Source organism: Anolis sagrei, chromosome 11, assembly GCF_037176765.1.
Source record: "Anolis sagrei isolate rAnoSag1 chromosome 11, rAnoSag1.mat, whole genome shotgun sequence".
In the NCBI taxonomy this organism is placed as follows: Eukaryota; Metazoa; Chordata; class Lepidosauria; order Squamata; family Dactyloidae; genus Anolis; species Anolis sagrei.
In genome coordinates, this window is record NC_090031.1 from 15680380 (window position 1) to 15693523 (window position 13144).

General features: G+C 48.3%; 1 protein-coding gene across 8 annotated transcripts in view; it reads right to left on the reverse strand.

Moving 5' to 3' along the window:
* ZNF618 (zinc finger protein 618) overlaps positions 1-13144 on the reverse strand; it is a 44430-nt gene that overhangs the window by 9390 nt on the left and 21896 nt on the right. For 4 of the 8 annotated variants that reach the window (XM_060757245.2, XM_067471916.1, XM_060757244.2 and 1 more), the window contains exons 2-8: positions 11982-12028; positions 11173-11450; positions 10362-10439; positions 9174-9212; positions 6941-7030; positions 6165-6269; positions 3375-3464 (exon numbers count right to left, since the gene is read on the reverse strand). In XM_060757245.2, the coding sequence (XP_060613228.2) occupies positions 3375-3464; positions 6165-6269; positions 6941-7030; positions 9174-9212; positions 10362-10439; positions 11173-11450; positions 11982-12028 (727 nt within the window). The remainder of the gene's footprint in view (positions 1-3374; positions 3465-6164; positions 6270-6940; positions 7031-9173; positions 9213-10361; positions 10440-11172; positions 11451-11981; positions 12029-13144) is intronic. The other 4 variants (XM_067471917.1, XM_060757246.2, XM_067471914.1 and 1 more) reach the window with 2 other exon arrangements.

Genomic DNA, 13144 nt, shown 5'->3' on the forward strand with positions numbered 1-13144 from the left:
CCTCAGTGGGAGAAAGACCTCGGTGGGAGTAGGCTTGGAATGAGAAGCTTCAGTGAGAGAAGCCCCAGGTTGAAGGCCATCATGTGTGAAGCTTCAGTGTGTGTAAAGCTGCTGTGTGTGAAGTTCCTATGTAAGTTCGGTGTGAGAAGAGGCTCTGTGAGAGTGAAGCTGTTTATCTGCATGGGAAAGATCCAAAAATAACACATAAAACAGCTCTGTACTTAAGCAAAACAATAAGTCTGAGAACCACATATGTAGGGCTGATTGGGGTAAATTGTAGGGATGATAATGAAATGTGATGTATATACTCAGGTTGATCAGTTTATCAGTTTTATCATGTCTTATCATATTTATTTATTATATTACTATAAGTGTCTTATTTTAACTTACTACGTTGAGTGTGATCGGGTCTTGTCAGGCCTTGTTGTTTTGTTTCTTATTGTGATATGGCCTAAGGGCTAATCAATAAAAATTACTACTACTGCTGCATGGGAAAGAAGCCCAGTGTGGAAGCTGTTCAAAGAAAGAAGTATAAGGAACTTTGTACTGTCGAAGGCTTTCATGGCCGGAATCACTTGGTGTTGTAGGTTTTTTCGGGCTATATGGCCATGTTCTAGAGGCATTCTCTCCTGACATTTCACCTGCATCTATGGCAAGCATCCTCAGAGGTAGTGAGGTGGCCATACAGCCCGAAAAAACCTACAACACCCAATAAAGAACTTTACTTGTGTTCTGGAAATCTTGTTTTTGTAAATTGTGCAATCATATTATTTTACTACTTTGGAAGAGATAACACTGGTCTGTGTTGTTTTGTTCTTTTCTCACTTTGGGCTACTGGTGCTGGATCACACATTGCTACTAGTAAGTTACTCATGGGTAGGGTCTTTTGTTAATAAGCCCCCAAAGTCTACTGACACACCTGAAATCATAAGCTCCTTTCACATTGCTTTCACTCCCTATAAAAACAAGCACAGAATGACCCCCGTAATCATGTGGCTGGTAGCCATGCCTTGTTGATCCACGTCTCAGTACATATGTTCTCTCTAGGCCCTCCAGTGCCATTGTATAGGATGTGTCTACCAAAGTCACCCTCCACATCCGTTCGTGACTTGCGGGCCCCCTTCACCCTTTGGTTCACATCCGCCCAGCACTGCCTCTCCCTCTACCCACACACACAGAGGCACAAACACACACAGAGCTTCCAAATGTCCCCTCAAAGGAGCCCAGAGACAACCTTCCTGGCTCTGCCTAGACAACGGCTGCAACGGGGCCAAAGCCAGGGCTTCTGAACAACCAATGAAAGAGAGCCATGTTTAAATATCTGATGGGATGCCACATTGAGGAGGGAGCAGGCTCCCTTTCTGCTGCCCTGGAGACTAGGACTCAATGGAGGCATGGGTTGAAATGGCAGGGAAAGAGATTCCACCCAAACATTAGGAAGAACTTCCTGACTGTAAAAGGAGGTGCCCAACATCTCCCTTAATGTCGCAAGTCAACAGTGAGCCCCATAAGGGAACTCTGCTTCTTAAAGAGGATTCCAGTTTATAATGTTCATTTTCACTGAACCAGAAGTAGATTTATGGCTTCTTCCAACTGATGGGGAGGATCATAGACTCCTAGAATTCAAAGAGACCTAGTGGGCCATCCAGTCCAACCCCATTCTGCCAAGAAGCAGGAAAATCACATTCAAAACACCCCCAACAGATGGCCATCCAAAACCTCACAACCTCTGAGGATGCTTGCCACAGATGCAGGCGAAACATCAGGAGAGAATGCTTCTAGAAGATAGCCATACAAGTTGAAAAACCTACAACCACCCATCCAGCCTTTGCTTAAAAGCCAAAGAAGGAGTCTCCACCACAGCCCGGGGCAGAGAAAGAGAGAGTTCCACTGCTGAACAACTCTCTCTCATAGACGAGAAATTCTTCCTCTTGTTCAGGTGGAATCTCCTTTCTTTCCTATCGTTTGAAGCCATGGTTCCATTGCGTCCTTGTCTCCAGGGCAGCAGAAAACAAACCTGCTCCCTCCTCCTTATGATTTCCCATCATATTTTGATTCCTGGCCCTCATCATGTCTCCTCTCCGCCTTCTCTTCTGCAGGCTAAACATGCCCAGCTCTTTAAGCCGCTCCTCATAGAGCTTGTTCTCCAGATCCTTGATCTGGACACATTCCAGCCTTTCAACATCTCCCTTCCATTGCAATGCCCAGAATTGGACACAGTGTGGTTCCAGGTGTGGCAAAATAGAGGGTAGCATGACTTTCCTAGATCTAAGCACTAGACTCCTATTGATGCAGGCCAAAATCCGATTAGCTTTTTTAGTGGCTGCATCGCATTCCTGGCTCATGTTCCCCTTCCTCCCCATGAAGACTCCAAGACCTTTTTCACACACATTGCTCTTGAGCCAGGCAACGTCCCCCATTCTGTATCTGAAAGGCGATCTGTTGGGAAGGCTTTGATGGTGCTTTTTTCCTGCCTGACAGAAGGGGGTTGGACTGGATGGCCTTTAAAGATCTCTTCCAACTCTAGGATTCTAAGGGAGTAGCCAACTGAATGGCAAATGCAGTTCAGTGGATTGCCAGAGCACGGAGGTCACAGTGGATGGCAAAATAACTGGCAAAGTAGCCTTGGGACTGGAGGGGAGAGTCCCAAAATCAATGAACGAATCAGTCAGTCACCCAATTGATTGGTCGATTGATTAACCAATGTGCTGACATTGGCCACAGCAGCCATTCTTTTTATTTATCTTCTCCTCAAAGAAAGGAAAAGGGAGGAGGTGGTCTGCAAATGGAGGAAGAGTGAGGTGGAAGACCCACAAAATCTGGTGCAGGAAGCTAGGGAACCGGAAGATAAACAACCACAGCTACTGCAGGAAAAAGGGGGAAAATTATATTGCATTACATTATAATAGTATAAATATTATAATATATTGTATATACATATAATATTTATAATATTATAATGTAATGCAATATTATACTACTAATAATATTACAATATAATGGTATAGTACAATACAGTAATATTTAATACTGATATTGTACTATGCTAATAATATAATATAATGTATGTATATATTTATATGTATCTTGTAAGCCGTTCTGAGTCCCCTTCGGGGTGAGAAGGGCGGCATATAAATGTCGCAAATAAAATAAATAATTTTCCATAACGACAACTCTGCTCTTTTGCACACGGATGCTCTGCAAATACTGGGAAAGGATGCTGGGGAGGAGGAAAACACCCACCATCCCACTGGTGCCCTAAAATGCTGCCTCTCTTGGCCACTCCTGCCTCCAATCCCACAAAGGACATGAGTGTGAGAGCCCCATTCCCCCCACTTCCAGACGAAAAGGGTGTCCCTGTGTTAGATACTCACTGATGGGGGCGTGGAGGGCCACATGCTCCTGGTAAGGAGTGTAGTACTTGTACTGCTTGCCACAGAACTCGCAGGTGTAGTTGCCTGTCTCTGCAAGGAAGGATGGAAAGAAAGATAGACACTGAGTTTGGAAAGGAATATGGAGATCTTCCAGCCACATCTCCCAATTGGATGGATGCTCCCGCCCCTGGACAAGGTCAAACTTCATCCCGATCCCTCTCACCCCAATCAAAAATGGTGATACCCCATCCTGGAAGCTGCTAGAAGGAAACATAATTAGGAATTGATGCGTTGTTGTAGGTTTTTCAGGCTATATGGCCATGTTCTAGAAGCATTCTCTCCTGACGTTTCGCAAGCATCTATGGCAGCCATCCTCAGAGGATGCCTGCCATAGATGCAGGCAAAACATCAGGAGAGAATGCTTCTAGAACATGGTCATATACAGTGTTCCCTCACTTATTGCGGGTGTTATGTTCCAGGACCACCCGCGAAGAGTAAAAATCTGCAAAGTAGGGACGATATATATACACACACATACCCGCCACATGTTGCTGTGGCCAACCTTCCCTCCCTCTTTCTCTCCTTTATTTCTCTTTCCTCCCTTTAAGTCTTTCCTTCTCTCCTTCCTTCTCTTCCTCTTCCTTTCCTCCCCCCTTTTCTTTCACTTCTTCTTTCTCTACCTATTCTTGGAATGCAGCTCCCAGCAGTCCTCCTAATCAATCTACATACCTACCTACTTATCTCAATCTAATCTAGCCATCTGGAGGATTGCTGGGAGTTGCAGTCCAGGAATAGGAAATTGGAAATATGTAGGGATTGGGATGCTCTCAAAGAAATCCAAGGAGAAGAAAGCTTGGAGCTTGGAAGAGTGCATTAGGATCATTCATTTTCTAGACCCAATTCAAGTTGCAGGTTCTTACCTACAAAGCCCTGAACGGTTTGGGACCTGCCTACTTACGTGGCCACATCTCTATATACGAAGCCACACGATCTCTTCGATCATCTGGAGAGACCCTGCTCTCGATCCCACCTGCATCGCAGGCACGATTGGTGGGGACGAGAGAGAGGGCCTTTTCGGTGGTGGCCCCTCGACTCTGGAACTCACTCCCTAAGGACATCAGGCAGGCCCCAACTTTGGCAGTCTTTAGGAGGAGTTTGAAAACGTGGTTGTTCCAGTGTGCCTTCCCAGAATAATGTTCCCATAGCACTTTGTCCTCCAAAGCACTTTACATTTAGGTCTGCTTGTATGTTTTCCACAAACGCCACTTTCACCTTATTGCCCATGCCCCGACATTACTTCCAATTTTAACTTTACATTTGGCCTACCCACAGTTTTAATTGTGTGTTGTCTTATTGTTAATTGTTACATTTTTTATTTTATTTTTTATTTTAATTGCTTGTATTGTTATTATTATTGCTTGTATTGTTGTATTTGGGCTTGGCCTCATGTAAGCCGCACCGAGTCCCTTGGGGAGATGGTAGCGGGGTACAAATAAAGTGTTGTTGTTGTTGTTATTGTTGTTATTGTTGTTATTGTTGTTATTATTATTATTATTATTATTATCATCATCCTCTTCTAAAGGGCCTGGTCTAGGGACTGCTGGGAGTTGTAGTCCAGAAGCGAGTGTAGATGTGCTATTGTGTGTTTTGTTTCCTGGGGAGTCGTTTTTGCGCATGCACTGCCGTGTCTTTTTGCTTTTTTGGCTTTTTAAGTCCCTTCTGCTGTGTTTTTCGGTGTTTGTATGAGTGATGGTCATTCATTGGCCTGATAGGTGTCTTGTGTCCAAATTTGGTGTCAATTTGTCCAGTGGTTTTTGAATTATGTTAATCCCACAAACGAACATTACATTTTTATTTATATAGATATATGGCATTCCGAGAGTGAGGCAGAAGCGAGGAGAGATTTAAAAGGACCGCACATTTTCTCTTTTTTTGCTAGCTATAAGGAAGGGGGCTATAAGCCCATGATTTACATACTGCTTTGTATCTCCTCTCTTTCTTTTTTAACGATTGGCTGTGTCTCTCCCCTTTCACGTTCCATCGTTGCCGGGAGGCAAAAACCCGCGAAACAGCGAGTCTGTAAAAAGTGAACCGCAAAGTAGCGAGGGAACACAGTAGCCTGAAAAACCTACAACAATCCAGTGATTCTGGTCATGAAAGCCTTCAACAATATATGAACTGATGCATTATCCATCCAAGGGGGCCAATGCAGAACTGTAATTGAAACCGCCTCTATAACACAGTTCTCTGAGCATGAAAAGCACCACCTGGGTGCCACTGAATACGTTTTCATTTGACAAAACAATGCAAAGGAAGTGCAAAATATGAACCCAATAAAAAACAACTTGGAAGTCAGGCTTGCATTAGTTTCCTTCTTTTGCACAGTCACATTTTAGGTGTGTCTGGGGAGTCTCCTGCCATCAAGGTACGCCCTTGCAAGTCTGAAAGGACCTTTCCAGAGGGATCTCTCTTTCCATGAGGTGGAAAGGCAAGGCAACGTAGGCAACTCTAGACATGGCTCTTTTCTGCAAGCTGGACTGCAGAGGTTGGAGAGACCTCTCTTCCTGAAAGTGGAGCACCTGTAGCACTAAGGCCCTCCCTCATCCCCCCCCAGAAGCTGGATGGCCATCTGTTGGGGTGCTTCAATTGTGCTTTTCCTGCAGGTCCCTGGGGTCTCCCCACCCTTCAAAATCCCCCTCATGGCAGCTCTTTATGGCCCAAGGCAGGGTTCCATATGAACAAGGAGCAACCCCCCGCCCCCAGGGTAGACTTCGAAAGCTGGTTAATTACTTAAGTTGCAAACTCGGTAAGTCATACTTGGACCAATCTTCTGAAAGGGCTCAGGTTCCTCTTCTTTGACCTCCTCCTTGGCGATCATGGCCTGGTCGTAGGGATCTGCCGGAGGAGAGAAGCAAGAGAGAGCTCACCAGACGCCTCTGCCCATCTCGTCTCCTAATCCAGATACAGCTGGATCCATTCCCTTCCCACTCTGTCCCGTTCATTGGAATGGCACATCTGTACCATTTTTCAGAAGGGTTTATCTGCAGTTCCTTCCCCCGAGATCTAGCCTACCTTGCTTGGGATTCCTTGGTGCTCTCCCATCCAAGGACGAGCCAGGACTGACCCAGTTTTGCCTCCAATTTGAAACTAATTGGCCCAAAGCGCCGCCAACATGAGGGAACGCCAAACCATAACCATCTGGCAGTTTCAGCCCCAACATGAGGCATCTTCAGACCTTCTGACAGGCGCATGCAGCCTCTGTGTGTGAGGGCCACGCTCCCCAGGGCCCCACAAACGACACTGCCCTGCATGGGCCAAACCCAACCAGAGGCTTTGGGCAACAATCCAGGTCAGCGGTTTAGCAGCAAAGCCAGTTTGGGGGGATGGTTTTGTAGTAACACACCAAAGAGTGCTTTCCGCTTCAGTCTGCTTGCTCCAAATTACAATCCAACCTAGATTGGGAACACTTCTGGCCACCTCCTCCTCCTGGGCCCTGGAGAAAGCAACGTGGCCCCTCCAGCCCCCCATATCCCTCAGCTGTGGCTTTGGGCCCAACCAACCCTCACCGTCCACGGCATGCAGGTCCCGGTGCTCCTGGAAGCAGCTGTAGTACTTGTACTTCTTCCCACAGATGTCACAGGTATAACGGAAGTTGTCTGCAAGGAGAGAGAGGAGGAGCCACGCTCGGAGGGGCCCAGTGCCACCACCTTTCCCCCCAAGCCCTCCCTAGAGCCCCCTTCCATCACAGCGATGCAAGGAGGGCCTCCAGGAGAAAGCCCCCACTGCACAGAGAAAGGTATGGGTCCAGCAGGGCCAAGCAAACGAGTCTGGAGGCTCCTAATAGAGGGCATGCCTTGTCAAAAACATTACAAAAATGTGAGTCAAGCACTGAAAGAGTTAGTAGGCCGAAGCCTGGTAGAGTTAGTGGGCCAAAGCTGGCATTGCCCTGAGGAGTGATTAGTGTTAGTGGGCCTCTGTGAGGGAACTCCTCAGTCCTCTGTGAGGTAGGCCTCACAATATAAGAAGGCTTGGGATGAGAGAAGCCCCGTGTGTAAAGCTCTAGTATAAAGGCTGCTGCATGTAAAGCTACTATGTATTTTTGTTATGGAAACCTTGTTCCTGTAAATAGTGCAACCATATTTTACGTAGAACCTCCTATGAAAGAGGTCTGTGTGTTTTTGTTCTTTCTATCACTTTGAGCTACTGGTGCTGGCTCACCCTGCTGCTAATAAGTTACTCTGCTGTACATTTACGAGGAGGGTCTTTTGTTAATAAGTCCACTGGCCCAATATGTTTTCCCCATAACTTTTCATTACTGGAGCAGGGAAGGGATTAAAGAGAGAGAATGCCCTTCTACTGCCTTGCATTTCAAAAAGCAGGCCCTTCTCTGCACACTGGGGCTGTACTGTTTCAAAACACACTGGGGCCTACTAACACACTGAGGCTTCTCTCACTGAGGTCTGCTATACTGAGGACTCCCTCAGACCGATGGCTACTAAGCTACAGGCACACCTTTTTATATTGAACTGCAGCTCTGCACACTGGGGCTGTACCTGTTTCAAGATACACCGAGGCTTACCTCACACTGAGGCCTTTGTCCCACTGAGCCCTTTTCACAGACTGTGGGTGAACTAACACTGAGGCCTTCTCATACCGAGGCCTACCAACACACTGAGGCCTCTCTCACTGAGGCCTGCTAACACTGAGGGCTCCCTCAGACGGATGGCTACTAAGCTACAGGCATACCTACTTATATTGAACTGCAGCTTTTGCAGAGTCATTGCATCCATTTAATCCTTTCAGTGCTTGACTCACATTTTTGTAATTCAAAATACCTAGTTAATTTTTAATATTTCTGACAACACCTATCCTCAAAAACAGCCTCCACGGCTGGGAATGTGATCAGTGACCCCATAAAGAGGAGGGGGGGGGGAGGGCTAGTAGGACCAAGTAGGCCATTCTCTGGCAACCAGACACACCTTTAGGTAGAATGCTATCAACCAGGTGTCTGTACCCACCTGCCTGCTGCTCATGTCGCCTTTTGTTGCCTAGCCGCTTAGTGGAAGTGTCAACCCAGCAGTGGTGGCCCCAGGTGGTAAGAGCCCCAGCTTTTGGAAGTGAGAGCAGAGGCCCCATGGTGGGAGGGCATTTGGGGGGCGCCTAAACAGAAAGCACCTCTGCTTTGGTCACTCTGGAAACCTTCCCATGGTGCCTTTGCTTGGGCTCCAAAATGCTGGCTCTGCCGGGACTCCACTCAGCCCCATTCTGCATAATGTGCTTTATTCTATGTTCATGCAGCGGTGCCCTCTGGTGAAGACTGAGACAGGGGTGCAAAAGAAATCACCATCTGCCTCCTCACACTAGTGTGATGAGGTCCCATAACTCAACATGCCCTCATTCCTTCATGGAGCTCAGGAATCTCTTCCTACTGAATCCTCCCAACAAGCCTTTGAGGCAGAGATGGCAGAAGGAGCCAGGGAGGCCCAGTGGCTACTGGGAAGGGGCCAAGGACCAGTCTCCAGCCCTCCCAGCGTGCACTGTGCCTCCTCTAATGCAAGCCCTCTCAGTGGAGCCACAAGTGCTGTGCGTCTCTTTCCAGCCAATTGGTGGGCAGCGAGGGAGGAGAGCGAGAGAGAGAAAGAGGGCATGGGGCAGCCCTAGAGCCTTTGGGGAGGGAGCAACCACTACGTGTCCAGTGGCACCGCTCTTGCTCTGGCCCCAAAGCCCCCCTAAACTCCTGCGCCCCTTTCTCCCCTGCAGGAAGGCAGGCAGACAGACAGGAAGACGGATGGTACTTACTGCCTTGGGAGGCTCCTTCGCCCGACGTGGCTTCCGTGTCTACGCAGAGAGAAAGCCTCGCTTTAGAACGACTACATTGCAAGTCTGTACAGCACATTGCCCGCAGAGAGGCACCCATCCCCTGCCAGAGCCAGGGCCAAGCGCTTGGCCCAGGAAGGCCTCCCCCTCAGCCTGGACTGAGCCTCCAAGGAGGGCCTGGAGCTCAGGGCTCAGAGGACGCCGCTCCCTCCCTGGGACCCAAACATTAGCCCTGCGACTCAGAATAAGCTACGGGCTCTCAAATGGATCTCTGACATAAGAGACGGTGCTACTGAGAAGAAGCCCCCTGGCAATGCCATCTTTCCTCATCTGTTGTAAAGGACATCCTCTGGTCTGCAAGATGGCAAAGATAGGTTTGGGAGAGGAAGGCATCTCCAGAAGCCAAGGACTCCCCATGACTGCAGGGAGGACGTCAGTACCCCTGGCCCTCCCATGAGGAAGGAAACCACACTAAGGATAGGCATCCCCCTTGCAATAACAGAAGGGGGCAAAAGAGACTCTGCAAACCTATGTCATTTGAGCAATTTGCACAGCCTCTACGCTGGGACACCTGGGCCTCCCTGCTCTCCTCACTTTGGGGTGGGCTCCTAGCCAATAAGGCACAAGTCAATCGAAGGACCACCAAAAACAAGGGCCTGCTTCCCATCTGCTATGCAGCCAAGTGGCAGCCATCTTTTTCCCAGCTTCAGCTTTGTGGCTAACAGGCAATGCGGACATCCCAGCTTGGGTTGGAAGTGGATCTCAACTGCTTCTTCTTTGGCAGGAGAGATCTGTCAACAATTCCAACTTTGGGGTGCCAGGAGACTTTCCGCAGCCCCTTCCCAACCCCTCCAGTGCTCTGCCTCAAGACTGCTTCCCAAGACAGCTTTGGGGACTTTCCTAAGAGGCCCAGCTTTGTCTCTCTCTCTCTCCTCCTCCCCGTCCCCTTTATGGAGCCTTCCGCTGAGCTCCAAAGCTTGCTCTCTGCCTTGCGAGTTGTTTAGCCACTTCAACAGAAGGATATGCTCTTCTACTGAGGCTTTTGCAAAGGAGGAACATCCTGGAAACCAGGTCGTGAGCACAGCCCGTCTCAGGATAACCTCAAAATCCCAATTGCACCAGGTTTTGGGAGAAGCAAAGCGCAGAGCAAGTTAAAGTCCAGGGATTTACCTCTGTGTGCACGAACATGGGTCTGGAAACAATTGTAATACTTGTATTTCTTTCCACAGATGCCGCACTCATAAGATCCTGGAGGAAAAAAGAAAACACAGATGAGATGAGATTCAAGCAGCACCTATAGTAATCGTCCGTGTCCCTAAAACCAAAGCACTTTTATGGGTTTAGCCTTAAAGGAACCCTACACTGGAACTTCTGGCCAATGTCATAATGTTTCTGTTGCCAGAAATATTAAAAATTAACTAGGCATTTTTAATTATAAAAATGTGAGTCAAACACTGAAAGGGTTAAATGGATGCAATGACTCAGCAAAAGCTGTAGTTCAATAAAAGCAGGTGTGGACCTCTGTTAGTTTGCCTCAGTGGGAGAAAGCTCTCAATCTGTGAGAAGGCCTCACAGTGTGAGGTAGGCCTTAGTCTGTTGGAGAAGCCTCTGTGTGAGTTAAGCCTCAGTATGAGAAGGCCTCTGTGTGAAGCTCCAGTGTGAAGGTTGAATGTTATTTGTGTTATAGAAACCTTGTTCTTGTAAATAGTGCAACCATATTGTTTTGCTATAAAGAAAAGCCTCCTAAGGAAGAGATAACATTGGTCTGTGTGTTTTTGTTCTTTTTATCACTTTGGACTACTGGTTTCTGGGTCACGCTGCTGCTAATCAGTTACTCTGCTGTACATTTAAGAGGAGAGTCTTTTGTTAATCAGCCAACTCGCCCAACATCTTTAACACAAGTAGGGAGAAGACATCTCTCCCAAGTCACAGTATGCTTCTGGAGGGAAGGAAGGAAGAGGCAGCAAGGGCCCTGGCTTACCGAGCGTCTGCTGGTTGCGCACGCCCCCAATCACCACGCAGATCTCTGCTGGCACCTCTCCAGTCCCGTCCTTCAGGCCCTTCTTAGGCTCTTTGGCGCCGCTGCCATTGTCCTGCCAGACCACCTCCTGGACGTAGTCATCCGGGAGCTCCGTCTTCACCTTCACCTCCGGGGTCAGGGCTGCTCCTGTGGCCTCCTTCTCAGGTGTATGTGGCTGGGTGGGGGCTGCCTCGGAACCCTCTGCCTTCATGCTCTTCTGGGTCCGCTTCAGGCGCTCCCTGGGAGGGAGACAAGACAGAATGTGTGTGAGAGAGGATTCAATTTGAGAGAGCCCTCAGTCTGAGAATGCCTCAGTGTGAGGTAGGCCTCAGTATTAGTAGGCCTTGGTGTGAGAAGCCGCAGGTTGAAGGCCTCGTGTGTAAAGCTCCAGTGTGAAGGCCACTGTGTGTAAAAGCTACTGTGTGAAGCTCCTGCTTTGTAAGTTTAGTGTGAGATGAAGCTCTGTGAGAGCGAAGCTTTTTATCTGCGTAAGAAAGAAGGCCGGTGTGGAAGCAAAGGAGGAAGTATAAAGAACTTTTATTTGTGTTATGGAAACCTTGTTCCTGTAAATAATATTATTTTGCTATAAAGAAAAGCTTCTGTCTGTGGTCTGTGTGTTTTTGTTCTTTTTATCACTTTTGGCTACTGGTGCTAGGTCACACTGTGCATTTATGGGGAGGATCTGTTGTCAATAAGCCCAACATAAACCACTGGATGGGACCGAGCAGACTGCACCAGACACAGGAGAAAATTTCCACAGCATCACCTACCGGCTGGTGGAGGACCTGGTCCCAACGCTGCTGCCACTCCCTTCGGCCTGGGAAAGAGAAAAAGGGGGAACAGATTAGATTTCATGGCAGCCAATAACCATTTGGAAACATTGGAAGATTTTGGAAATGTTGTAAAGAATACAGCACCCAAGTTTTGAGTGCAGAAATAAAACGAGGAGACAAGGGAGGACTCAAGGGCGACCTGCTCTCAACAGAAGAACTGCCTTCCTCCAGATTCATGGCTGAGCTTGCCATAGCTTTAGGTCTCCCTCTCTTCTTGTTCAGCTGCGGGCAAGACCACAAAGAGGGGCAAAGCACAACCTCTGTGGGATGGAGGAAGGTGATGCTGTTGGGGCCCTGCTGGTTTCTGTGGCACGAAACCAGTGGAAGTGCCCTCTTGGGCCAAGAAATCCCAGGCTTCTTTAATATCCAGAGTATTGTGCAGGCAAAGGTTTCTCTTCGGCAAGTGGACCAGGAGTCCAAGGGAAAGGGTAGCCCCGTTGGAAAGTGGGGTGGAATATGCACAAACAGGGATCAAGTGACCCACTGCTCCTCCATCTGGATCAAGATTGAAAGCCCAGGGTCCGGTTGACACGTCCCCTTCCCCTTGAGGACTTAGGGGCTTCCTTCCAGGGCCAAGATCTTCCAAAAGGGGGGCATTAGGGGTTGCTGAAGACCCTCTGTGTGCCCTGGCTGTCGCAAGGAGGGGGCTTGTCTCCCAGACACCCCTTTATGCAGCGTGTGGGGATGGAGAAAGCAGACCCTGGGGAATGAGCTCCAGAGGTGGAATGAGCAAGGCCAGGCTATCAGGCACCAAGGGTCTATGCTGTATCTGTGCTCCATTTGAGCCAATTGGGAAATCCAGCCCCCCCTCCAAGTCGAGACCCCAGCCCAGACTGTACCCCATTTCTCTAGAGCAGGGCCTCCAAAGTAAGGCCCACCAGCCCCCGCTCTAAACCTGAGACGGAGGGTCGCCCTGATCTGAAACATTTTGAAGGCCCACAACAATAACAACAGCAACCCTAATTAACTGGACTCTCTCACCAGCCAAAAGCAAGCCCACAACACAAATTGGTAAGTTGATGTTGGTTAGCATTATCCTAAATATTATATTGTTCTTTCATGTTTGCTTTTTTTTTTTGGCACTACAAATAAGATCGTGG